The sequence below is a fragment of the Mycteria americana genome, chromosome 3, assembly GCF_035582795.1.
Source record: "Mycteria americana isolate JAX WOST 10 ecotype Jacksonville Zoo and Gardens chromosome 3, USCA_MyAme_1.0, whole genome shotgun sequence".
Lineage (NCBI taxonomy): Eukaryota > Metazoa > Chordata > Aves > Ciconiiformes > Ciconiidae > Mycteria > Mycteria americana.
This window is the reverse complement of record NC_134367.1, coordinates 85,037,510-85,064,410: the sequence shown is the minus strand read 5'-3', so window position 1 is coordinate 85,064,410 and position 26,901 is coordinate 85,037,510. Positions and strand designations below refer to the sequence as shown.

The 26,901-nt window shown below is 41.9% G+C and overlaps 3 protein-coding genes across 10 annotated transcripts in view; 1 reads left to right on the top strand and 2 right to left on the bottom strand.

Moving 5' to 3' along the window:
• The window catches only part of TBCE (tubulin folding cofactor E), a 52,489-nt gene extending 31,559 nt beyond the window's left edge, over positions 1-20,930 (bottom strand). Inside the window, exons 1-2 of one of the 2 annotated variants that reach the window (XM_075495924.1) lie at positions 20,861-20,926; positions 10,954-11,024 (exon numbers count right to left, since the gene is read on the bottom strand). In XM_075495924.1, coding sequence (XP_075352039.1) covers positions 10,954-10,976 — 23 coding nt within the window. In that variant the 5' untranslated portion in view covers positions 10,977-11,024; positions 20,861-20,926. Of the gene's footprint in view, positions 1-10,953; positions 11,025-20,860 lie in introns of both variants that reach the window. The other variant, XM_075495926.1, reaches the window with a different exon arrangement.
• GGPS1 (geranylgeranyl diphosphate synthase 1) lies at positions 4,143-20,927 on the bottom strand. 3 transcript variants are annotated; one of them, XM_075495938.1, is made up of 4 exons: positions 20,861-20,915; positions 10,954-11,024; positions 7,320-7,403; positions 4,143-7,084 (listed from the first exon to the last, which is right to left on the bottom strand). In XM_075495938.1, exons 3-4 carry the CDS (start codon positions 7,380-7,382, stop codon positions 6,323-6,325), a joined length of 825 nt encoding a protein of 274 aa, XP_075352053.1. In that variant the 5' UTR covers positions 7,383-7,403; positions 10,954-11,024; positions 20,861-20,915; the 3' UTR covers positions 4,143-6,322. The 3 variants fall into 3 exon arrangements, with proteins under 3 accessions (XP_075352053.1, XP_075352052.1, XP_075352054.1); XM_075495937.1 differs by lacking the exon at positions 7,320-7,403 and having other exon boundaries at positions 20,861-20,927; XM_075495939.1 differs by lacking the exons at positions 7,320-7,403; positions 10,954-11,024 and having other exon boundaries at positions 20,861-20,879.
• A 5,214-nt stretch (positions 20,931-26,144) lies between the features above and the next one.
• Positions 26,145-26,901, top strand: part of ARID4B (AT-rich interaction domain 4B) — a 94,800-nt gene continuing 94,043 nt past the window's right edge. For 4 of the 5 annotated variants that reach the window (XM_075495923.1, XM_075495917.1, XM_075495922.1 and 1 more), the window contains exon 1: positions 26,145-26,407. The gene's annotated coding sequence lies outside the window, so the exon portion shown is untranslated. Of the gene's footprint in view, positions 26,408-26,726; positions 26,749-26,901 lie in introns of those variants that run through there. The other variant, XM_075495919.1, reaches the window with a different exon arrangement.

Sequence of the window (26,901 nt, the reverse complement as noted above, 5' to 3'; positions counted from 1 at the left end):
AAAAATAGATACCCTAGTCCTTCTTCCACATCTTTGGTGTTGTTGCTGTCTCATCTGGGTTCCTGAGCCCATTCATCTCCCACAGAGGGCACCCTTCGAATGATCTGTTCCAGTTTTGAATGATGCTGAAGCTACATGGACAGTGGTACAAGTATGACAACAGAAACAATGGCAGTATGCCCTCTTCCTCTGCTTTTCTGACTCATTCACTGTTCCCGAGTACAAACCTGAGAGCATACTCCACTTCGATTGCATGTCAGGAAAGGTGTTGAAAACAAGAAAATAGTTTTCACTATCTTTCTGACCCCAGCAGCACATTTGATAGGCAATTCAGCCATTCTCAGAATCTACATGCATGTCATGTCGTTGAATTTATGTATTTAGTATTTCTAAAATGATAAGAATAGCATAACTTAGTGTTTATTCTTTCTATTTCTTTGCATTTGTTTCTTCTGTTTTAGCACTGTAATCAACAAATAGCTATAGTTCATCCAATGTACTCGACAAGAAACAGGACAGCCCCAATGCCAATAAAACAACTAGACCAATTTAACATTTTCACCTCATTACCTAGAATTGCAACTTCTGCATTTTATAAGCACCTAAATGAAAAAGGATTTAACTTCAGAATTTATTGAACGTTCATTTTGGTTGGTGTAAAAATACGAGAGATTAGGTTTATAGCACAGTTTTTACATTTCTGGGAATAGCAATGACAATTCCTCCGTATGGTTTTTACTTTGACCTGTACACCCCATCCCACCCCCAAGAAGAAGAGAGCATAAATAGCAGTAAGTTCTTCAGTTAAAGCTACAGAAAAACTGTAGGTGTTAGTTCCATGTATTAACTCTGCAATTATCTGAAATTCTATTTTTAAAGAACTTTGTGTTCTTTTCTTTGCAAACACTTCTATTTTTTTTTTCCTTTTAATTTGGTCACATGGCCTTGGTGTCAGCCTGATTTTAATAACTAAAGTTGGTGAGAAGTTGTTATGCCTCCCTCAGCTAACAGAAGTTCACTGCAGAATAACATATACTAGATTACAGCAAGAGAACAGGCCAGTTTTTGTGTATTTCAAAACAGCATAACCAAAAATGCATGCATTTGCCATTTTTCCTTTTTACAGACTCCAATAATTACTTTACCGAGTGATTAAGTCACTTATTCCATATGCTTCAGAAATAACAACTGAAACATTATGAAAAGAGTGAAAATAATCTACTGTCATCAAGAAAAGATGCAACCACTTACTGACAGCATATAACTCATATACCGACAGAGTAGAGAGTATTTTCATGGATGGTTTTGGAGTTTAAAAGCAGAAAATTATCTTTGATTTTCCTTCACATCAGAGTTAGTCTTCCACACAAATTCACGTCAGGTTGTGCAGTGCTCTCCCTGGAAGCATCATGTTAGGCCTTCTTGGGGTATCTCCCACAGTTCTCTATGCTGTAGTAAACCAAGATGCTCAGTAAATGCCTTTTACAATGAGTTAAGTGAGAACTTATTTATTCCATAGGGCACACAGGTAAGGAACACTATCAGGATTCATGTGGTTTAACCTGCATCTTTACCATAAATTTTGCAGATAATATGCTTGAATGAAAGTGAATTGATGTATCATGAGATACACCTCACAAAGGTGCCTTCTAAAGTAATTTAAAAAGGAATGCTGCAGAAAAGCTGAACACTGGTGCTCAGCTATGATAAAAGTTATTCAGGAAGAATGTTAATGTGAAGTAACAAGTCAAGTAGGCGTGTAGCAGATTATGCTTCCCCAGCTTCAAGACCAGACAAATTGTTAAAGAAAAATACAGTACAGAAACAATGTATTCTTTGTTTTATCTGTACCTTTAATCAAAACCTTAAGATGATATATGCAAGTTGTATAAATAACTATCAGAATAAATAGGTTTTAACTTTAATATCTCTTACATTCTATTTGGAAAGAAAGAAGGGAAGCTCAGAGAAAGTAACCACGCTCTTCAGCCTTTCCTAACGAAGTGAAGGAGGTGCTGTAAAACGAGATGAAATTACATGAGGCAGCCTCAAGGAGCCTAAAATGGGTTTTCTTATTCTCTCAAATCCTCTCCCTGGCTCTGCTCTTGCCTCTGTCCACCTGCCAGCACTGACATTCATCAGGCTCTTGCTGAGTGGGATAATTCATTAACCCAGACAAAAATTAACTCCTCTGCCCCAGGGCTAGTGAGTCAAGTTGTTTCACAGAAAGGCCTAACAAGCATTACCACCAAAGCAAAATAGGTGTTGAAAGTAAATGGGTAGCACGGGGAAAGGAGCTCAAGCTATATGGGACAAAAGTAATTTATGGCAATATAAAATGTTACAGGCTCTACCTTCTTGGGAAAAAAGTCTCTGGCATTTCAAGATTGCAGAAAATCTTGGATTACTTTTGTGAAGGTGTACGATGAGCCAAGATTTAATGTTTCAAAAGCAGACCCAGACTATTTTGTTTGTCCAGGATCAAAAACGAGTTTGATTGTATTGTGTGCGCTATGGTGTTAGTAGCAGAATAGAAATATAGCTGAGAAAAGAGAAGAATTACAGTCAAAGTACTGAGCAAATAATACAAAGAACATAATAAATATCAAACCTGAAACGTAAAATGATAAGATTAAGACAGAACAAAGAGGAGCAGTACACACCTATATAGTTCTTGCACATGAATAAAAGCCCGGCCCAATTCAGTGCTAAAGACACATTAGAGTTCAAACCAGTTTTATGTAAGAACTGAAAAAAACCATACACAAATCCCATGTTTTTATACCATGTTAGCATTTTAAAAATAACTGGGGAAAGAAGCCACTACTATAGGAAGTCTCCAAAGCACATGGAGGCATTTAAATATTTCACAATTAGCAACATCAGCCATAAAGTTAAAGACCTAAAAAAGTAGCAACAGCTACTTTCCTACTGCCACAAACATTTTTAGGCTGTTTGTATCAACACCACAGTGATACATGCAAAGTTGCTCTTAGTGGGTACCCGAACAGCCTGAGCTCAAAGGGAGAGGTGGAAGACAAGCTATCTCCTCAGGAAGGTCCTGAAATGATGCAATTTTCACAATAATTGATGGGGATAACATCAGCCTTTGAAGAAGCAGACAGATGTCCCATCCAATGGCTGGCCACTCAAAGACAGGTGACAGCATTCATTTACATCCAAGCAAGCACACAATCAGAAAACAGATTGAGGTTGGGCAAATTGCTCAAGATTGATGAGTATTTGCTTTTCTTTTTATATGCACTGTAAGAGCTAAACCCCCAAGAAATGCACTGGTAACCTGATCAAAGTAGGACTTGTTGGCAATGCTAGGAAGATAATAACGGGCACAGTTCTGGCTCAAAGGGACTGACATTGAAACGAGCATCCCCTTTATCTCCCCATGGGCATTTCTACTTGCAACTCAGATTTCCATTGCACAGCAATGCACCTCTTGTGAAGATTAGGAAAAAACACACTACTCCCTGTGTTGTGGGAGGCATAGCAACAGAGAGCAGCACTTATACAACTAAACTAATTCTGCAGCCACAAGAACTCTCATGTTGCTTTAAGGAAGTGATTTTCCTAACATGGCTTAACACCAGGAGCTTGTACCAGAGCTTATGCTGGAGAATATTGATGAGGATGCACAGTTTCATCTTATGGCACCAAATATAAAATCTACCTTGACTATGGAGCATCATCACTGCTGATGCTTAATACTTTAAGATGCTCTACCTGCTTAACAGATGAAGGGGAAGATCCCAGCCTCTTCCAACTCCTGAATACATCAAGATAAACCTTCAGAGACCTCAGTTCATCCTAACCAAAGTGCAGAGCAACAATACTCTGCTTCTAGGCGTTTTAAGGTACATCTTCAGGGTATGCTTTGAATGCTGGTATCAAAAGCCTTGAAGGCAGAAGAGTAAGACAGAGCTGTATGGTTTGTTGTTGGTCCAGCCTTCTTTTCCCAGGATACTCTTCCCTTCTTACCCATTTGTGGTTTAAAGGGCCTGCAGCTGGAAAGCTTCCAATGTATTTTCTCCTAAGCTAATGGAGGTGTGTTCTACAAGATATTGTCTTAGAATAAATACTGGGGTGAGTTGCCAGAATGAACCAAAGAAGTGACGACACAGCAGAAGTCTTAGATGGTAGAGAAGTTTTATACAAAAATAAGAAAAGCTCCCTCATTAGGAAAGTTTGATTACACAAAACTGTTTACATCCAGCAACTGAGCAGACATGAAATAGTACTAAATGCACTTTGCATTGCATATGTTAGTACCAATATCCCAACAGGCACAAGGATATCTTTTACAGTAAGACTAGGAGATCCTCCTGGCAACAATACTCTTTCTAGTCCTCTCACCCATTCAACATCAGCTGCAACAGTGCTTAGAAACTCCCAGGATGTGGCACAAAATAAATGCTGTACTTTGCTGCAGATAGTATTCTCTCATAAAACATTAAAAATTTACATGCTTACTTACTACTAAGCACTGCAAGTTATAAAAAAGGAATTACAATTCACTGTCATTAAAGACAAGACACCTTTCACCAACTTTAAGCTATTCAGTCCTGGTGATCAGGTCCATTCAATGAAAAGGCTATTATTCTGTGCCTAATCACACAGCAGAGACAGATTCCTCCTCAGCATGCAGATAAAAGGGACAGGCTATCATCCATGACTACATAATGTCTCTGACTAAAAGCAGTCATCCTGAATTTTTTCATGCTTGATCACTTTCAGAATAATCTTAAGGCTGCCCAGGGAAGACATTACAGCAACCTTCTTCAGTTAGTTTTCTCAGTGGATTGAGACCATGACTCTCCCTCCTTTCCAGGCACAGTAAATGAACACCTGCATAAAACTATCCTTCAGCTGTCAGAAGCCAAGTACCTCTGGCCATTTCTTTTGAGAGTATGCTTGAGCTAATGTGACTGCAGATAGTGCCAGTCCTACCTTTGGTCCAAACCATTACCTCCCTACACCAAAGCAAAGCTTTATGTGGCTGTGAAGACTCAGGGAACTGAACCTGATTAAAGCCAGCCCAGCCAAGAAGAAATAAACATCTCTGCTTATGTTTTGTTCACCTCTTTATATGTATGTTGCTAAATATATATATATGAGCAGAGGGTTTTGTCACTTATCAGCCCTTCCCCCTCAATCCAGCTCTCAGTTCCAGTTCTATTTCAGTATGTCCGTGTACATAATTTTTAAGCACTATTTAAGCAATGAACAAAACTGAAGTGGTAGTATAGCTTGTAGAACAAGCTGCTGTACTTTGCATTAGCAAAAAATTACAGAACTTGTCTCTTTGGAGAGACCTATAACATGCCTCCAGATAGCAATTCAGAACAGGAATGCAGTATGAATTATGAATCAACTCCTGGAGAAGCCCCCCTCAATTATATGCAGAGATTAAAGAGATCTGCACCAATTACAGTGTCCTGAAGTTACCTGGTGTGAATCCCATTCCATTTCTAGTAGCAGCTTACTATGTTGCTATTTACAGTTACATGTATGAGCTCTAATGCATAGCTTTAAGTCCCTGGCTACAAAGTATTTAACAGTTTAAAAATCTAAAATCAGGCAATCAAAGTTATTCACTGCAGAGCTAGAATCAGCTGAAAGTTTATGCTTTGCTGATGCAATGGAATCTTTTCTCTAAGGTACTTAGAAATCTTTATACAGCTACAATTTCAGACTAAACATTAGTCTTATTTGCATAAAATACTACTGTTCATAACTCGCATTCCCCTGAAAATACCCCCAGAAGCTGGATAGGAAATTTACTTTAGAACTTAGTAAGCTGATCCATCTGACCTTCACAAGTCTAACTTAGAAATATCACACAACAGTTTTATGTGCATTGTGGTTGCAAGTATCTTTTGTTGTTTAACACTGTACATTTTGGTTTACTAGAGCATTGTTTGAAAATGCACAATACACTCAGGTCAGAACCACAGGTTCTGTAGGTTTCTCGTCATTTCAGCCAGAAACCTACAGTAGCCTGGTGAAAGATATGAGAGTTTGAGGCCTGAAATAATGCTGATGATTGTGTAAAGATGATCACATTTAGAGTCAAAACTTGTTTCAGTTCTAGTACATCTGCTTTAACAAAGCCATCTGTAAGCAGTTACAGTTAAGGCAGTATAGATAATAGGGTATACATTTCAATACTCAGTGAGAAATTGTTTTTAACAGTAATTTCTGTAATGTGGCTACAAGAGAAAAGTTTTAAGCGAGACTGATATCATACTTCTCAGATTTTTTTCCCCATTTCAAAAAGAGTTTTAACCCACCCCCAGGAGTTAAACTTTTAATTTTCAGTTTCTTTGAACATTTTGCTCAGCTGTTCAACTAGTGCTACAAGCTCAGGGTTTCCCCCAAGTGATTCAATTTGTTTATAGGCTTCAGATTCAAGCTCTTTCAATGTATTCCGAGTGTACTCAAAGGAACCCACATTTTCAAGGTAATGTACGCAGTATTTTTTTATATCTATGTTCTCTGTCCTTTGACGTAAAATGTTTTGCACCTGAGTACTTTCAGGTCTTGACCAAATTGCATGAATGGTTGGGAATGAGAACTTGCCCTCAGTTAAATCTTCACAAAAACTCTTGTTTTCACTATATTCTTTGGAGTGCAAGTTGGCATAGTCATCTCTTATTTGGAAGAAGAGGCCAAGTGTGTTAAGAAGTGGCTTTAAGTCTTTTTTATAATTTGAGAACAGCTGCATGAGGCCTACAGCTAATCCAAAGAGACCACCTGTCTTCTGCAGTACCATAGCTTTATATTCAGCTTCCGTAGGACAGGTGTAAGTATCCCTCCAGTAAATATCCAAGCCTTGACCTTTATGGAGTTCCAGAAGTTGACGGGTAAAAACTTTAACAGCATCTGGATGATCAAGGGTTAAAACCTTCTCTAAGCCAAGGAAATACACATAATTAGCACAGTTGATTACAGATGGAATTCCATAAATACTATGTGCCACTGGAAAGCCCCGTCGTAGCTTTGAATTATCTTCAATATCATCCACAAGCAGGCTTGCATTGTGCAACATCTCTGTCACTTCAATGATAACCTATTACAAGAAGAGAAAATTATTAAGTCTCCCACTGTAATTTAACCTCCAGTTTTGCAAGACCTTATTTAAAATGGGTAAGGTTTTAAAGAATGATATTCTTGATCACTGAGGTTCCCTTTAGACCACTTGCTTTTACTATTCACACAGATTTATGATTCTCTTCATCAGCCAGTTTGCTGTAAGTCCTGGATCATGTGGTCTGTCTTGTGTAATGTTTTCAAAGTGAACTTACTCCCTGAAGTGTTTCCACTTGCATGCTCCTCTTCATTGTTGCTACAGTTCTAAAATATGCCATTGTCTAGGAGTCATGCAGTAACTGTTATTAGAAACATGAATAGAGGAAAAGAAAGGCAACACAACGTTGTGACAAGTTTAGATTCACTAACCTGAGATTCTCCCGAAGTCAGTTCTTGAGAGTGTCAGGTATCACCCATTAACACATTAGTCTTGTAAACCTTGTATTGGTAAGTGTAGAGAGTTCATCTTTCTTTCCCCACACTTTGTGTAGTTATCTTCAGTACTGAGCTCTTAAAAGACAGACTATTCTCTCTGAAACATCATTTGGAAAATTCTTGGCAGAAAGGCAACAGCTACAACTTCTTCTGGGAAGCTTCCTACACACTTACTACTTGTTACTACATAGACCAATATCATATACCACCTGAGGTACACAAACTGTTCAGAGCATCAGGCTTGTAGCTGACTATATTTGACTAAAAGTGAACCTTAACAATTCCAAAGCAGGACAATTCAACAAGAAATGAAGAGTTTTAACAGTATATACTGTTTTTATTGCACAGCTGCTATGCAAGGAACAGGTATATTCAGCACCTGCTTAAATGGAAATAAATTTAAGCATGTAAAACTGCATACTGTATAAACTTACTGCAAAACACATCTGATTAATAGATTATTTTAAAGCTAATGAACCAATTACACTTGCTACCTACAAACACTGCATGCAGTCAACATTCATCAAAACAACTGCTTCTAAAAAATACTAAGGCCACCATTAAATAGTGGCAAATACCTAGTGTGGTCCTGTTTGGTGGGTGCTGTAAGAAAAAGTAAGAGGGACTTTGCTGCAAGCATTTTCTTGAACAGCGAGTCACCTAGTGTTCAGTGACCACTGTCCCAAAGATTAGAACCCAAAACCCAGCAATCCAAGATATTACTGCCAGAACAACCTACTTAAGAAGCTCTAATGACTCATCTACCAGTTAGATGCAAGCCCTACTTTGACCTGTAGAGATATGCTGTTGCCCATTGACTCTAAATCAGAAGACAGAGTACTTACTGAAAGCAACTTTGCACACTTATTTGTCTGAATATTTTTTTAGTCTATTATGACATTCTCATTCTCAGTACTTTCAGGAAAGTTTCCCTGTATTCTGTGAATTCCTTGGATAAGCCTATTCTAGCATTCCTCTTGCTAACCTATTTCATATCACTGTCAGTTTCATGAACTTTTGCAGCTTCTAAATGTTTAAGGTTTAATTGAAATAGTGCTTCATGAATCTGTGTATTTGAATTAAGTTATCTTGTGAACTTAAGAAAAGACAGTGTCAAAAATGCTTCAAAGTTGAAAGTACGGAGCAAAAGAGTTCAGCCAGTGGAAAAAGCTTATTTTAGAAGACATCAGGAAGTAGCCTGAGGAAATGAAAAGACTGCTCTTCATAATGAAAGCTGAAGAACCAGCAGAGAGTGTTACACTTTCTTACAACCTAAGCCTATTGAATTGGTGGCTGCTGCACTATCACTCCAACACACAGATTTCTACCTCCTTACCTGCAATAGCTTTAAAATTCGCTTGGCCCTGTACCAGCCCATTTCAGTGCCTTCTTAGAAGAAAGTTCACCTGACAAACCCAGTGTTTTCTAATTCAACAAGCTGAAGTGTCTCAGTGCAGTGTCAGATGAGTACTAGAGATGCAGTAAGTAGGGAAAAAAAATGAGACCACTTGGCTGGGAAAAAAGTGAAATAGTGGCAGCCAATAGTAAAATCAACTACCAAGGAACAATATCCTCAACTGTATTCACCTACATAAACTACATGAAGACAAGTGATCCAAGGTAAAAAAAAGTCCTATAAGGAGTGCCAGAATTAGCTTTTAATAAAAAAATACAAATAGCTGGAAGGGAATCAGGCTGCTAGACAACTGGGGACATCTAAAGATTACAAGAGACATCAAAAAGATGACTAGAGGTGGTCCTGCAGACCTCAACAACTTTAAGTTATTAGAATTAGTACAAGTATGCACAAAAGCAGTAATAATTGTGGCAGGATGCAGAATAAAAGATGACAGGGTCTTGTTTTTGGTCCTCAAATGACCTGAGGAATAAAAATATTGAAGTTCCATTGCAAACAGCTTAAGGGGTAAAGAAAACATTAAAGCATCAGTTTTCTTCATAAAGATAACCAGAACAAGTGGTCTAAGTTTTCAGTAACAGTTACATGACTATCAGTTTAAAAGTGACAGGTAGAACTGCTAACTTCTGTTCACACAGAAGCACCGCAGCTTTAGCTTACCATAGTACATGAGGGAAGATGGACCTGTACTGTCACAGGTGCTCAGCAAAAGGGCAAGAGGCAACAGTCAGACTGCAGCATAAGAAATCCCAGTTGGACAGAATGGAAGAATGTTATCATGGAAGGGGTTCAGCACAGGAAGACGGGCCCAGAGACGCTGCAGAATCTACATCCTCAGATTTTCAAAACTCAGCAAGGCCCCCAAGAAGCCTGAAGTAGCTACAGAGCAAGCCCTGCTTTAAGCAGGGTGTTGTCCTAGATAACTTCCAGAGGCTTCTTCCAGTTTGAATTCTGATCTATAATATCAGACTAAACCCATGCATACAATACACAGGTCACTATATAATACATTTTATTTGGATGTGTAGCTGAGCACAAAGGATAAGAAATGTCTAGCTGGAAGCCAGAATAAATCTGGCTAAAAAGTTATATAGACAGGTTGGAAAATAGAAAGGAGTTAGATGAATACAGCCTCTTCCTTCATTGTTTAAATCACACCATTTTGCTACTTGAGGACTATGAAATGTCACTCTTAAGCCACCCTTAAGAGGGCTCCTTCACAAACTCTAAAGGTACTGCTGCCTACAATTAAAGAAATTAACTAGGGACCAGCTAGGTAAGAGTCAAAACACATAATTGGTTATTTTAATTCCTTACATTGTCTTGGATACAGAGAAACTTTTGCACCCTCGATATGCATCTGGCAAAACTGTAGTCTAACCAAGAGGATAATTTTTCATTTGACAAGCCACAGTGTTTAAGTACACAGCCATACATCTTGCATAGATTTGTCCAACAGAAAAGCAAAAGGAAAGGAGAATTCCTAGTCTAATGCTTCTCATTAGGGAGTAAGGACTCGAGATTGTATGGTAAGACAACCATAGTTTTAGGTCCAGAAAAAGGAGTGGTCTATAAAGTTGATTTAACTGCTGTCTTTGATATTCTTGTATCAAAATCATAACATTTTCAACCACTATATTTGTGTAGTTTACAAGGTAACTGTCTAGCTTCTTTCGTAAGTCATTAAAAACTCAGTGTTAATAACTGCATCATGTTAAGTGGGTAACAATGGTAGCTGCTTATCTACAACTTAAAAGGTTGAGCACACTTGGAAAGAAGTAACTATTCTATGTAAGACAAGTCACAGAAGTAATTTCTTTAGTGTTACATTACAGTCGAAGCTTTGCACTAAAGTTGTTTTCCTGAAAGTTTACTTTAATATATTCAGAAGCTAGTGCATTTAAGATTTCTCATCATTTATGCTATGTAAGAGAGTCATCTGTTATTAGTAGTCTGGGAAGAAAGGTAACAGCCCTTTAAAAATAATTAGCCAGTACCTGTATTTTATCTTCTGGAACATTCAGCCAGTGATTAAAGGCCTGTGACAGTTTGGTTCTCACTTGCTTACCTACAACAAAAATATTACAGGCATTTATAAAAAAAAAAAATCACATAAAGTTCATTATTAGGGACAACAGTTTGTCTTAACTACAGCTGATTTGAGACCAGTAAGCTGATCAGTGTGATCACTTGAAAGCACAAAGTCTCATAGTAAGTGTGTAGCTTCTTTCCTCATTGTATAAGTATCACAGTTATCAGCAACTTCAGTTTCAAACATTTCACAGTAATATGCAAAGCACATTTACCAGTTACTGTATTTAGTTTTGGAAGTTTAATTAGTAAGTGATCCTGAATACATTGGTAACCTGTACAGATCAGCTTACTACTTCTGAAAGTGAGCCCTAGTTTGCCAGGCACATTGATTTTGTGTATGTAACAGATTGAGAAGTTTCAATTATGATTCATTATTAGTTGAAGATATGGATATTTGTTGAATATCTATTTCTCTCCATTTTTAGTTTTCTCCTGTAGTAATCCTCACTTGCTACTGACAATTTGTAAAACAGGAAAGTGACACTTAACATACTTAATAACTCTAAACGAAGATCTGAACAGAATGTTCTGAACAGAATACAACTTTCCAAGGATTCAGACATTTATCTTATACCAGAGAAGTTGTCTCAGTTTCAGCTGGGATAGAGTTAATTTCATTCCTAGTAGCTGGTATAGTTTTGGATTTAGTTGAGAATAATGTTGGTAACACACTGATGTTTTAGTTGTTGCTAAGCAGTGCTTACACTGGTCAAGGCCTTTTCAGCTTCCCATGCTCTGCCAGGTGCACAAGAAGCTGGGAGGGGGCACAGCTGGGACAGCTGACCCCAGCTGGCCAAAGGGCTATTCCATACCATATGACATCATGCTCAGTATATAAACTGGGGGAGTTGGCTGGGGAGCAGCCATCATGGCTCAGGGACAGGCTGGGCATCATTCAGTGGGGGGTGAGCAACTGCATTTTGCATCACTTGTTTTGTACATTCTTTCATCATTATTATTATTTTCTCTTCCTCTGCTGTCCTATTAAACTGTCTTTATCTCAACCAACAGGTTTTACTTCCCCCCCCCCAATTCTCTCCCTCATCCCACTGCGGGTGGGGCAGGAGGGTGAGCGAGCAGCTGTGTGGTGCTTAGCTGCTGACTGGCTTTAAACTACAACAGAAGTCTACCTAAGAATAATAGGATTTGTTCTGCTGTGGCTGAATCTAGTTTGGTGGAGCCAAGCAGTCGTCCCGTTTCATACAAATTAAAGATAAGATCAAAAGTCCAAGCTCAGTGTTAAAATTAACATTACCATTCAATCCAGATACATTTTACATGGAGTTAATTTTAATAGAAGTTAATCTATGTGCCTATAAATTATTGGTACCAGCTTTCTTTAAATTGCTAGGAGTCATGTACAAATATTTATTCAGTGTCTACTAATGATCAATATGAAATAAAGTCACCCCCTACCCACACTGAGACAATGCTGCTCTGAACTTTGAGAAGCTCAGCTATGTATAAGATCTTAAATAACTGCAAGACAGGTTTAGACAAACAGCTCTGCATATGTAGCTCACATCAACAAGGCCTTTGGAAAAAGTTTTAAATAAACTTCAAAGCAGTGCAACCTAGACAGTGGGTTCCATATTACTCATCTCAAGATCTACTGAGAGACGTAACTTAATGATTCTGCAATATTAGTCCTCATGTTGATGATGCCATCTTGCCCATAGCACTGAAGAAATTTCAACACTTGAATCTCTCCCTAAGGCTTCTCTATTGCTGTGCGACCAGCACATACAGAACAAAATAATAAAAATGGGTAGATTCACTTGCAGTGACATACCCTGGAGAATTGGACTGACGATTTTTCCTGTTCTAATTAAGTCACCACTAGGTAAGCAATAGCTTTGTGGTTTGGGCTCTGTAGCAAGGGCTTCCTCCCTGGCTCAAAAGGCTTCAATTTTTGTATCAGTTCTCAAAGATTTCCACTGCTTCCCAACACCACCATCTTTTGGTTTGCATTAGAAGAGACTGACGAAGCAATGCTCCCCTTCCCCCCCCCCCCCGCCCCCCCCCCAACAGCTTTGTCCTCTGGCTCTGCCCTGTGTGAAAGGGCACTCTTACCTGGACATAAACTGTAATTGGCTTGTGTTCTCCATTTTTGTTTTCTGTGCTCAGTTTTAAACACTAATAGCTTTCTGCAGGAGGGAGGGATTGTTTTGTCTCTGAAATAGCAGAACAGATATTTTAAGCTCCCCATGTCAGGCTTGCTTTCTTTCAGGAAAGTACATGTCTGGTTCTAAATTATTTAAAACCTGTTTAAATCAGGAATTTGCTGGCTTAGAAGTTCACTATTTAACACAGGTAACCAGAACTCAAATTCAAAGACAAAATTAGAGTAGTGCCCAAGAGTTTAAAAACCTGTTACGTTAACCAAGCACCACTACTAATTCAAGTTAGACCTGCTTCTGACAACACCTCCTGCAGATACTACTACAGATTTGTAACACTTCAGACACCCAGACCTCCCCCCACTTTCCCTATGTGGTTACATCAGATTTTGGCCTGATCAGTTCCCTGATCTGTCTCACTACACACTTGTGACCACCAGTACTGCACAAGGGAGGGTCAAAATGCCATGTCAGAGGATCAATATTTTATTTTAAAGTAATTACATGAGTTAAATGAGGAGAAAAGATTGCTCAAAAATATTGAGAATAACTGTTACAAACATCTGCCAAACTGTATGGCTTGCTAGTTAAGTATTAACAAATATTTCAGTACATCCATAAAGAAAACTACTCTGAGATAATATCACATTAAAGAAGTGTACCTTATCTCTAGCTGTTTATTCACTTCTAAGTTAGTGATACAGCCAACACCTACTTTTTTATATTAGGCAGCTAATTCTGTTTTTCTGAGTGTGTTTCCTAGAAAATATGTTTATGGAATGCTGGATGTTCGACAACAGGTGTTATTTCATCATGAGGAACATAACTACTAGCACACACTCTAAATGGATTATTAACATGCACAGTGGATTTAGCCACTTCAGTTCCTTCGTACAGACAGCATTTGGATTTAGACTTGTCTACCTTGACTAGCAAGGCTGTCTAGACACTGACTACTCAAGGAAAAAACACTATCTGTATAGCAAAACATTAATCTTTCCTTTTATAGGTGTAGATTTGCTTGTGCGACCCCCTTTAAAGGAACATTATTGCTACATAAATGCTATTTTATTTTGTTCTGAAGTCAATCCTACCCAGTCTATGTGATATCACAGCAATTTTCTGTATGTGTGTTTTATGCCTACAGCCGTGCTATGATGGCAAAAGACCAAACCCCTCTAATACAAACCCCTCAAAAGTCTAGATGCAGAAGCCTCCATTCCTTGCCACACCTCTCCCCAAACTAGACAAGACAACAATCCAGGGACACTAGGACAAAATCTAAAGGAGTAAAATTTAACACTGGCAGAACTATCCAGTTTCTTCACTGTCACATGTCACTGCTCTTAATTATTTTAAGCAGGTTATTGTAAAACTGAAGAATACAAAGGTCTAACTTCCAAAATTAGAAGCTCTACCTACTGTAGAGAGCTATAATAATAGACATTACTGCACCAAGCTTTTATCAAAGTTATGCTACAGTTTAATCTGCTTAAGATCTCAATATTACCCAAATCAAACAGCAACTATGGAAAGCTTTTTCTCCTTAGTAATGCTGGGTGGAAAAGGTGAGAAAAAATATTCAGAACATAATAGACTCACTCTGATTAAATTCCTTCTACAGATAAGAATGTAAAACCCTTATCCTTGAAACAAAGATCAAGTTAAATTAAAGATGTTGTAGTGAGGACAATCCCTCCCACCTCTTTAGACAGATGAGATGCTTCTCAAAAAAAAAAAACCAGCCTGACTTACTCTCTATATACACAATTGTTCTCGTGACAAAGTACAGACCCAAAACCCACAGACCTCCAGCTCTGGACAGGTTCCTGATCAGTATTTCTTCACTCTTGCTGCATTAAAGTGATCACAAACTATGCCCTTAGGGCAGCACCCCACCTACAGTGAGGGTACATAAAAGGGGCTAGAACAGCATGGGAAAGAGCAGAGGGACTATTAACCTAGCCCTCATTAGAGCCTCACTAAACTAATTCAACTCATTACCGCAGCAGAAAACTGTCCGCTTTTCACTAGGTTAGCTTTCTGCCAGTTTTATGTACTGAGTCAGCTTATGAAGTGGGTCTGCCAGAGTTGGTACAGGGTAAGCAGCAGGTGCCAAGAGCCAGGGGAAGGGGCCATTGCCCTTCTGGAGGAAGCAAGCTATTACATTACCTCAGCTATATTGTACACTTTCAAGTTTAGCTCTAGCCTCTGACTGATTAGGGCTAAACAGGTAAGTTCCCCAAGCAGACCTCCCCACACAGCTACAAGAACACTACAGCCAGCATAAGTGAACTGCAGGAAGACAAGCAAAGAGAGCAGGCCCATACGATTTTAAACGTGGGCAGTCACTTGTGACAGATTAAGGTCACTATGGAATTGTCTAGTTTAACTCCCCTGTTCAAAATAAGCTTAACTAGTCTAGGGTTGTGATCCTGATTTTTGCCTTGTTCCCTCCTCTCAGGATCCTGAATGCCACCATCCCATGGTCACTGCAGCCAACGTTGCCCCCAGTCTTCATGTCCCAACCAATTCTTCCTTGTTTCTAAGTGTGAGGTCCAGCATAATGGCTTCCTTCATCAGCTCCTTGATCAGTTGTGTTAGCAAGTGGTCATCAATGCATTCCAGAAGCCTCCTGGATTGCCTGTGCCCTGCTGTGTTGCTTCTTCTACCATATACTGAAGTAGCTGAAGTCTCTCATGAGGACCAGGGCCTGTAAATACGAGGCATCTTCCAGTTGTCTGAAGGCCTCCTCTACTTCTTCCTGCTCAGGTGGTCTGTAGCAAAGACCCACTATAGTGTCCCCTCTATTGATCTGCCAGCTAATCTTAACTCAAACTCTCAACAGGCTTTTCAGCTGACTGAAGGCAGAGCTCCATGCAGTTCAGCTGCTCTTTCACATAAAAGGCAACTCCCACTCCTTGATATCCCAGACTGCCTTCCTAGGCAGTCCATATCCATCCACTGCAGCACTCCAGCTGCATAAGCTATCCCACATCAGATACCCCAATAAAAGCGCAGCCCTGCAACTGCATGCAGACCTCCAACACCTACCTGTTTATTCCCCATGCTGTATGCATTTGTGTAGAGGCACTTCAGAGAGGCACCCAGTCCTGCAGATTCCCCAGAAAAACTGAGAGCTTCCCCCATAGTCTTGTCCTGTTCATATGTCCTTGTTTGAGTGCATACACATGGGATGGGCTGCCTTCAGCTCTGCTCTGTTGATTACAAGGTGTCTCCTGTCCACATCAGTCTACACCCTTTGTTTGCAAGTTCACTATTTCCTTACTTGATTGTGGGTAGGCATTCCCCTCTACTGCAATTTCTAGTTTAAGTCCTTTCTCATCAGGTTGCTCAGCCTGTTGGCAGAGACACTTCTGCCCTGACATGGGCAGGTGGATGCTATCTCCTCCTGATAGTCCTTGACCTACAAAGGGAGCCCCATGGTTATAAAACCCAAATCTCTATCAGTATCAGCTGTGCAACTAACTAGTTGTGGACAGGCAGGATCTGTCTGTTCCTCTTGATGGTGAGGGGAAAGGGGTTGAAGATCATGGAGAAAAGCCACCTGGCTTCCTGTGCCCTTGACCCTCATTCCAAAAGCCACATAGTCATGCTTGATAAGCTCCAGGCATCCCCTTGCTATACCCATTAGTACTCAAGTGGAAGAGCTGCAGGGTTAAGTAGTCTGAGGGTGAAACACACCTTGGCAGTCCCTCCATAACATCCCTTATCAGGGCTACCTAGAAGCAGCAAACCTCCCTAAGACAGCAGCTCAGATGAAGGCCTGTCCTCTGCAGGAGGCAGTCTCCCCACTACTATCACTTGCTGCTGCTACCAGGTGCTGCTGATGCTTTGTTGTATACAGAGCTTCCAGCCATGTGTCTTCTTCCAGTGCACTGAACCTATTTGGCAACTGCACATCTGCTCGAGGAACAGGAATCTTTCTCTTGGTGCCAGAAGCCATCAGCTCCCAGCCTTCACCATTGTGGGAGTATCCATTTCCCAACCCGATATGCACAGACTATTCCTGCCCCTCCTTCGATATACCTGGAGGTTTCAGGCTCTTGAACCTGCAGGGTCTTGCTCTTTTTGTTATTTCTGATGCTGTGGAGCCTGCTGACCCCCTTCCACTGCTCCTTTGCTCAGTGACACATTTTCCACCACTGCACACCTTTTAGGGGCAGGGACATCACTTTCTTCTGGCTCAGTGGGTGCCCCCAGACATCCCTGCAGCTCAGAACCTGGAGAGCTGCAGCCTCCCTTGGGAACTTGGCACAAGTTGAGGTCTCTGATGTGCCCAGTGTAGTTGTGCCAGTGGCAGGGATCATGCCCTGTGGTATTTAACTCCTTCACCAAGCTGGTCAAGTTCAACAACGCAGCAGAAAGCTGAAAAACAAAAGCCAGTCTTGATTGTTTAGCTTGCTAAACAAGCCCAGGAAAGACTGCAGCCAAGACCAGAGCAATGCACATGAAAGGGAAGATGCACAGCCATGAATGGGATCAGAATCTACCCCTTTCAATAGCAAGCTGTTGACCATATCAGTTTTACTGCAACTGAAACTCCATATACTCCTTAGTGCTGCAAAAACAGCTACTGCTGTTAACTCAGCCACTTGGAGATAAAAGATTCATCATCTGTGTGAATCAGGCCATTTTTGAGACAAACCACATTGGAATTTGTGAAAGTAAAGCCTGTTTATTGCACTTTGTTTATGAGACTAACGGATAGAATACTAGGTTAAGCAGAACAGTGCTACAAACTAGTATGGCAATGTTCTACTACAATAAGATTTTACAAGAAGAGTTACTGTTTCAGAACATATGTTCTCCCAAACACTAAATTCTGCTAGTAAAGAAATAAGCGTTAATACTAGCAAATACCATACTAGCAGTTAAAATAGCAACATAGTAAAAAAACCATAAGCCTAGTAGTTTCTCTATCCTAGTGCTGTTAAGTCAAAGAAATGGACAAGCTTTAAGTATCACCCCCAAACTGTTACCATTAAAAGTCCTAATTCATTAATGGGAAGCAGAGTAAACAACTTCCTCTTGTATTGAAGGATCCATCCTTAACAGTTATAAAAATTTGTGTCTTACATTACAGACAACATTAGCAGGCACCCATTTCTTTTTTTCCCCTCAAACAACCTTAATACTGTTACACAATACCTTTTTACATAAACAAAGTTTGATATGTATCTAAATTCATTCAAGTTCTCATAGGTTACTAAACTGTTTGGAGAATTTGTTTTTTAACTAGTCTTAAAAGATAAGCAACTGGAGTATTGTAGGACCATGAGTTTACATATTTGACACTTGGCTAAGCTTTCTGCAAAAGCCCCTCAGAGCTCAAGCTGATCCAATACAGAAACAGCTCCTCGTCCCCACCTTTGTGCCAGCTCACTAACAAGACAAGAGAAGATTAACCAGGCAAGTTTTTAACAGGTTAGGTGATTGATACTACCTAATCATTTGGTTAGCAAGCTAAGAACTGGCACAAGTTAAGAAGCAGGAGAATACTGCCAGAAGCATAAAGAGGATGGAATGAAACTGCCTCTTCCAGCAAGAGCTTGTTAGATCAGCTCAGGCATCTCATTTGGGCTCCACCCTAATTATGAACAGCTAGCATGTGCCCAATTTTCCCCCCTCACCAAGCATGGGTGCTCACACTGATTCCAAGGTTCACATAAGTAACTGGCTCCTACTGATCTGTACTTGGCATAACTGACTTTGGGCAAAGCCACAGTGTTTCAAAAAACAGCAAACATCCAGCTATATGATTGTGAACCCTCACTGCTTCACCTGTTACTCAGTACAAGCTTTCCACAGGTACACAACTTTTACCCGCCTAGTTTAAGAGAAATCTTCCCTTTTGAATCATGCCACCACTTCTGCAGATAGAGAAGTGTATCTTTTCTCTCACCTTCTCCAAAATGTAAACTAAATTAACAAGAGATCAACATGTTAAAGTGGACAACCAGATTTATGATACTTTAGCAGGATAAGATCTAAAATGCTTGCGCTGTCAGGAAGCATAACATTATATAAACCATCAGTATAGAGTAATCAGGGCTGAACTCACAACAAAGTACAGGAAATTAGCCACAGGAGTCAAGGTGGGAAGGTTAAGTGTATATCCTAAATGCATCATTTAAAATGAAAGCTAACTGAAGAGCTGTTAGTTAAGCATTTTGGCCTATGGAAGCTTTTTTTGGCACTTTCTGTCTGTTGTATGTTTCCTACTAGGAAGCTGAGCTTTTTTTGCTGGTACCTACAATACTTTGAAAAAATAATTAGCAGCTAAAGATGCAGAGGTGTTACAATATACCTTGGTTATATAAGATAATCTAACCAAACAAAAGGCACACTTAAAGACAGTATTGGAGAAAATTAAATTTCTTGAGGAGCAGCTCTTAGAAATCTCTCTGGAATATCAGACTCATTCTCAAGGTAGTTCTCTAGCAAAACCCACCACCCAGTTCAACAGACCCAAAAGGAATATACTGTGAAGAAATGGGAAATGAACTTTCTGGCATTAAAAAGGCACGTTACTGCCAAATTCTCTCCTTATTTTTCAACTCAAGTAATGCTAACTGCCAAGTCAAATGTAATCACTAATGTAGATAAGACAATCCTGGATATTTGTAGAGATTAATAGTGAAATTCATTATACACACATATAATGAATTAGGACCCACAGGACCTATCCTGCTGATATACAGGTCTTGTTTCTGATGTGCAAAAGCCACTTAGTACTGTGGCTGTGATTCATTACATTACTTGTCTAGACAGACGGTCTTCTACCCCAGTCAGATATAACTTTGGTCAGCATTATTTTCCTTACTATTTACCATATTTTGTATCTTCCTTAACTCCACCAGTATACCATATAAGCTGGACAGAAGGTAATCATGCAATAGTTCCAATGACAAAGTAGTTCCGCCACTATTTTTACAAAGTTAGTCACTTTGATAGCTTGTATGGTCTTCTTTATACTTTAGGTGTACAAGTAGAAGCCACAGCAAACAATCTGGCTGTTCAGCCAGCAAAGAGGCTTTTGAGAGGCACATCCATACAGTAGTTCTCTATCAAACTGCCTCCTGAATTCTGCTAAAATAGGTACTGTTCAAGACTGAAAACTTCATTTGAATGTTGCTAGTGACCTGATACCACACAAGGACTGGTTGATCCTCTGGCAAGTGAAGCAATCCAGGGACAGCCAAAAGTGGCCGTAAGAACACCTGGCTCTACACACACCAGGGAGAAGAAATTACACAAAAGAAACAGGCTATTTAAAAAAACCCCACACAACCCATTGAGTCCAGTACAGCAAGCAGATGAACTCAGGGCTGATGATGTTTTGTTCTTTAAGTATGGGATCAAGTCTTCAGTACTTGCCCTTATCAGTTTTAAAAAGTAGCAAGTCAGCTACTCTGAATGGAGAGCAGAGTAACTGAAATACTACTTACACTGCAGACAGACAGACTCAAGAGCTATTGTACTAGTCTCACCAAAAAGGTTGGTTCTACAAGAGGAAGAAAAAAAAATATTGAAAAGTGTTACTTTTAATTACTCTTAAATCCACAAATCAAGAATGGATAAACTTCTTTACTTGTACTTCCCACGACAAAAGTTTCTCTAAAAACAATTTTGATATTTAAAAACAACAGAGTACAAAGAAACTTGCCTGGTAGTTGAAGTAAATACTGGTATGGCTCTAGGATTCTTTTAGATGTTTCATCCATCCCATCCATTTCATAAGAGGTAGTTCACTGTTAAAGAAACTGTTATTAACACTATTTAGATCAAAAATTAGGGAAGTAAAAACAGATGCATACAATTAATAAAATGTCAGCTGACTTCAAGGTTAAGTGCAAATACACCAATGTTGAACATGACACCTTCAGTTAATACTACCTTCACTACATAAAAAAAAACTTTTCTTGATGTAATTTAGAAAAGAAACAAGCCTATGTATTAAATAGTTTTCTTTAATTGTTCATGAATAGTTTAAACCAACTCCTAGACTTTGTTTGCTCTGACTTTTGTATGTATTAGAGGGCTTAGATGATAGAGAGGTATTTAAAACATTAGCACTCACAACAATGAAGCTCCACTGTAAGTCTTTAGAGACACTTATCACATACAAAACCTCATATGACTAATCTGATTACACCTCCCTAAACACTTTCGCATTACAAAAGTGGAGATGCCCAAGAGCAGAAAATATACCTTACACCAAGGCAACCTAAACAAGTCAAACACTAGTCTCAGCCTTCTGATAGAATTCTTCAGTTCTGCTTCAGAAGGCAGAACAGGAATATACCATTTTCTTACCTCTGTTCAAGCATACAGACATCTTTACACATTTCCCATATACTATATACATCATAGACTCTTATGATAAATCTTTTAGGATCCATTCTCTACATAGCTCAACAATTTTCTATTGATTATGTTTCAGTTCACATACCTTTGGTCATCTATATCTGCATTTTTTCAGAATGTTTTCTATAACAGATTTTCTGTCCTTTCACCTCTAGCCTTCCTTGCTGCACTGCAGATGCAGCAGCTCAAAACAATTCTTCTAATGTCATTTTAAGACAGAACTGCAGCAGTAGCATAGTCTTATGCTACTTCAGCATCATTTCTCAGCTACTTAGCTAGCATCCCGGAAAGGAAGTACTTTTTGCCCCTGGAGCAACTGAAGAGTTGTATAAGTTGTCCATAAAAATAACTATTTTTAAAGTGATATTTATAAGTATAGACTGATATATTTTTAATGTAGGTACATTAAGGGGAGTAGTTAACATGAGTGGAATAAACTATGTTCCACACTTGCTCAAAATAATACAGCAATACTTTCCCATCAAAAACTCAGGAGATCAGCATTAAGATCACTGCTTCCTCCTAAGCTACCTGGACAAACTGGTATTCCTCAACATTCATGACTTTTCCCTTTCAGTACAGCTCAATCAGTTCTTGTCTACTCCCATTCCCACCCTCCACACCCATGTGTATTTGTAGCAGTCTAAACTTGGGAACTGATCTGCATTAATAACTATTCTTCAAGCTTAGGTTTGGATCAATTCCTTTATTTGCTTCACTGCATGTGTTAATCAAATGTATTATCACTTCAGGGGCATGAAAGGCAATTTAAGGAAACACAGTTGCCAACAAAATGCTCATAAGACTGCACCTTTTGGGAAAGCTTTGCATAGTTTCTTAGCAGTACAGCCTTTCCGTCCTATCCCATGGTGTGCCAGCACAACTAGCAGTCAGGCCACACAGTAATCTAAATCAGATTTGACAGCCTCAACTCCTTTATTTTGTTTTCAGCTTGTTGGTATAACTGAAGGGATAGGAACTGCTTTTAAGACAGCACTGCCACTGAGACTCAGCTGTACCCTTACATATCAAGGATAAGTCTCAAAGGACTTCAGTGAGAAAGTGAAATCAAAGAGATTATCACAGTCCACCTGCAGATGTTTTAAGCAGAAAGCTGGTAGAGAAGGATATAAGGAGGTAGTACCAACTTAATGCTCCTGTGACTATTATTTGTCAAAAAGCCACACAGATGATCTAGAATTGAAACTGCCTAGCTATCCAACAGAGATGGGAAGAGATGTTAGGGTTGGAATTGCTTCTCTGTAAAAGTTTCTGCTTAAAAGTAAATCTTAAAGTTCTTCCTCTCCCCTCAGGGGAATAGGAGGTTTCTTGCCTGTCTGTAGGACACTAAGACAATATTAAGAATCCCCAACTAACTTGAAATTTGCTAGTATTACACAGCATCAAACTAAATCTTCGCATCTTTTGGCACAAAGCTAATAGAAGTCCACCTGAAATGCTGCTTATCAGCAGAAAATTAGTCAGGTACTTCTCCCACAAGTGCCAAGATATTTTTTTTTTTTTTAAATAAAAGGGAGGCAAAAAGCTGTAACAGGCAAAGAGTGGATGGCAACTTAGCTTAAATCACTATAGTTACATTTTTCTAGATTGCTATGCTACCTTTAACTGAAGTGATAGGTAACCTCTGCTAAGGAAGAGAGAAACAATCTGATTATTCATCAGACAGCTAGATATCTAATACACCCACTGAAACATGAACAGCCAGCAGAACGTCCCCCAAACTTATACAAAGGGACAGTTGATAAAGAAATATGTAAATGAAGTTGCTTAAAGGCCTGTAAGCAAGAATACCATGATATGAGACTTGTAATTTTACTGCTCTTTGCACAAAGTTATCACATTTGACACACTTGGGAAATGCTTGATATTAAGGGTTTCCTACCTAGGTGACTGACCAACTTACTACGGAAGTTACACTGTTGCAGAAAGTCTTCTCAGTGAAGACATTTAGAGACAAGATCTCAGGCAGCACCTCCTCATAAAAAGTAAAATTGCTACCAGTTAAAAAAATAAATGAAATGCAAAGCCTTTTGTTAGTGAAAGTGCAAGTATTGATTACATGTATGCTTATTCAAAAGATTAAAGCAGTTAAGGCCATTTTGCCTTTTAAACCAGTTCCCTTTTAAGTCAGTACACAGACTTGCTGCATTTCAGTTCATACATACATGACTAAGTTATTTTTCCAGTTATTTCTCAGTATCCCGCAGCTGTTATGGGCACAGGCCATGCAATCACAACAGAGGGCCTACAGAACTGTCTTTTAGACTGCAACAAACCTTATCTCTAGTGATCTCTTTGAAAGCACACAAGACACTAGAATAAGATGGTGACATTGGCTTTCCTAAGTTGGAACTACTCTAAAACTACACTTGAAGCTGTGATCTGTGTATAGGAGCTTTCTAGAGAGGATGCAAATAATATGAATTCTAGCTTACATGTCAAGAAAAAAATCTTCACTTTGGAACTTCATAAAACAGCTTCTCACCCCATCCCTTCCATCCCATTCGACGGAATGTTCTCCCCCTCCTCCCAATTAGGGGAATATGATCACTGAAATAGCTCAAGTTAAATATACAGACGGTATTTTAAAAAGCATCATCATCTCCAATTACATTACAGTTACACAGCAAACAAAAGAGAACCACCAAAGGAGCAGAGAGCTGTAGTGCAAAAGAACAATCCAGAAAGTTCTGAAACCGGTTCCATCACAGAACTTAGTGCACTGAGACACTGGTTTCATTGTAGCCAGTGGGGAAAAAAAAAGCCTCAAATAGGGGGATGCAGGAGTGAGGTTTGTTTCAGAAGGAATACACAGAAACTGTTGTGAATGTGTATTGTTTCAAAGAGGCTATCAAGGCTCTTAATCCAGATGTAATTTGGACAGGATACTTGTCACCCTAGTCCACATTCTCATTCTAATTAGCAGAGCCCTCTTTACAACCCCTCCTGGGCTGATACCAAACAAAACCTTGTATTCAGCTTCAGGGTAGGCAACTTCCCACACATGGAAGGATAGTAACACACTTGCCCCAAAGATGCAGTTAAGCAACGAGCAGCTTTCCATAGCTGCAATTTCAATACTAACACCAGAATAGCAAGAACATACTGTTGCTGGAATTGTGCTTCGATTTTAATAGGATTTCCAGATATAATTGAGTATGAACGCTACAGAAGCCAGACAATAATACCTGGGCTGTGAAAGTCCTCGCACTACGCTGTGACAGCACGCAGACAGGAAGGGTTTTCAAGCTGCAGGCCGACCCGAGGACAGAAGACGAGTCGGCAGAAACCGTGACTACTTCTGAACCGCTTCTCAGATTAAAATTCATATTTCACAAAGAACGTGAAGTTGACACCCTGCTTACAGATGCCTAACCCCCGCCCAAAACATCAGTGTCAAACCAGAGGAAATAGGGTTCATTTTTCAGAGCTCAACATCAGGGATGTAAACGCGACGGAGCCTCTCTAGCTGCTTCCACAACTCAAAGGCAAGCAGCCCGGCCTCACCAGCGCCATTTTAGATAAAGGAAGACCGAGAGCCGAGGACTCCTCGCTCCCCCTACCCGCCATCCACCCCCATTTTCTGATCTGCGCTGTCGGCAGCCGGGCTCAGCCGCCGGCGAGGGAAGCGCCGCCCGCCGCAGCGCCGCCAGCCCGGCGCAGCCCCGGCCCCCGAGCGCTCTGTCAGCCCGCCCCGGAGACAGCGCCGCTGCCCGCCGGCGCCGCCCAGCACTAACGGCGGCCGCCGGCTCTGGCCCCCCTTCCCTCAGCCCCTTCCCGGCCCCCTTCCCGGCAGCCCGCCAGCCCCTCCTGGGCGGGGCGGCCGCGGGACCCGCTCCCCCCGCAGCCGGGCTCGCCCTCGCCGCCCGACCCCGCGCAGAGGGAAGGAACGGCTCCTCTGAGGAGCGCGCCCCCCTCCCCCGCCCGGGCCCCCCGCCGGGCGGGACAGCGCCTCCCACCAGCAACGGCCGGCTAACGGGCAGGCGGCGCGAGGCAGCCCCGCGCACCCGGCCTCAGCCCGGGCAGCCGCCGCTCACCTCGTCGCCTCCTCCTTCTCCGCCGCCAGCCGGAGCCGCGCCCCGCTCCTCCGAGCAGCCTCCGCTCCAGGAGTGGCAGCGGCAGCAGCGCTGGCGGCGACGGCGCTCAGCAGGAGAAGCGCCGCCCCCTTCCGCTCCGCCGGGCGCCACCTTCCCCTCTTGGGGGAAAATGCGCCACCAGCGCCCCACCGCGCAGGCGCCAGCCGTGCCCCCTCGGCTCATTAGCATTCGGTGAGGGCCCGGGCCCCTCGCGGCGGCCGCGCGCGGTGCGCCCTGGGAGATGTAGTCCGCCTGCCGCGCCGAGCCGCTTCTCCAGCCGGTACGGGCGGTGAGCGAGAACAGCGTCACCCATGAGCACCCTCGGCGCCGAGTCTCAGTTTCCATAGAAGTGGAGAAAAATGATGTCAGTATTTCCGATGCGGCGGCCAATGGGGCTGCGGGAAGGGCGGGCTCTGCAGGCCGGTGCCCAATGGAGAAGGCGGGGAGAGGGGCGTGCCCTGGTCTGTCCGTCAGTCAGTCAGTCAGTCGGTGTGGGAGGGGGAGGGGGACCGAGAGGCTCCGAGCCGAGCAGTCACCGCCGCCACCGCCGGGGCCGCGCAGGACGGATCGGCCCCGCCGCACGCCGCGCGGAGCCGCCGCGAGCAGAGCCGTTGCTGGAGCGTTGAGCGGGGGCCGAAGCCGGCTGAGGGGGCCCGGAGCTGAGAGGAGGCTTCGCCCCGTTCCCTTCCCTCCCCCCCGCCTCGGGTTGGGGGAGTAGCGGGCGGGCGGGCGGGCGCCGCGGAACAAAGGTAACGGCGCCGAGCCGGAGAAGGAGCCCCCCGGCCCCGCCGCCGGCGGGTGGGGAGGCGGCGCGGGCCCCCGGGGGGGCGCGGGGCCGGGCGGCGGCGGCGGGGCGTGCGTGCGGGGGGGAGGGGGGCGGTTGTTTTTCTCCTCGTAGCGAGACTGCGGCGGGACTCGCCGATCCTCCTTCTCCCCCCCCAAACACCCAGCGGCGGGGCGGGGGGGAGGGGGATCGGGTGCCGCCTGCGTGCGGGAGGGACCGGCGGCTTCTCCAGCCCCCTCCGCCGGGAGGGGACGGAGCCCCCTCCTCCACACACACACACACACGCTCCGTGTCCCCGCCGAGCAGGTCGGGCCCCTTTCTCCCCGCCCCCCTCCCTCCCCGTCCCCGCGCCCTTCTTTTCTTCTTCCTTTTCTTCCCCTCCGCCGCCTCTCGCCCTCCCTCCCCCCGCCCGGACCCGCTGCGCCGAGCCGGGGAGTTGCGGCTGTTGCTGCTGAAACT

Bases quoted from the DNA above. Each gene is read 5' to 3' on its own strand.
- GGPS1 (XM_075495937.1), bottom strand. From the start codon at position 20,927: ATGGATGGGATGGATGAAACATCTAAAAGAATCCTAGAGCCATACCAG. The intron at 11,025-20,860 runs GCAAGTTTCTTT...TTTTTGTTGTAG, and splicing joins GTATTTACTTCAACTACCAG to GTAAGCAAGTGAGAACCAAA. The intron at 7,085-10,953 runs GTACTGGCTAAT...TTCTTGTAATAG, and splicing joins TTCCAGAAGATAAAATACAG to GTTATCATTGAAGTGACAGA.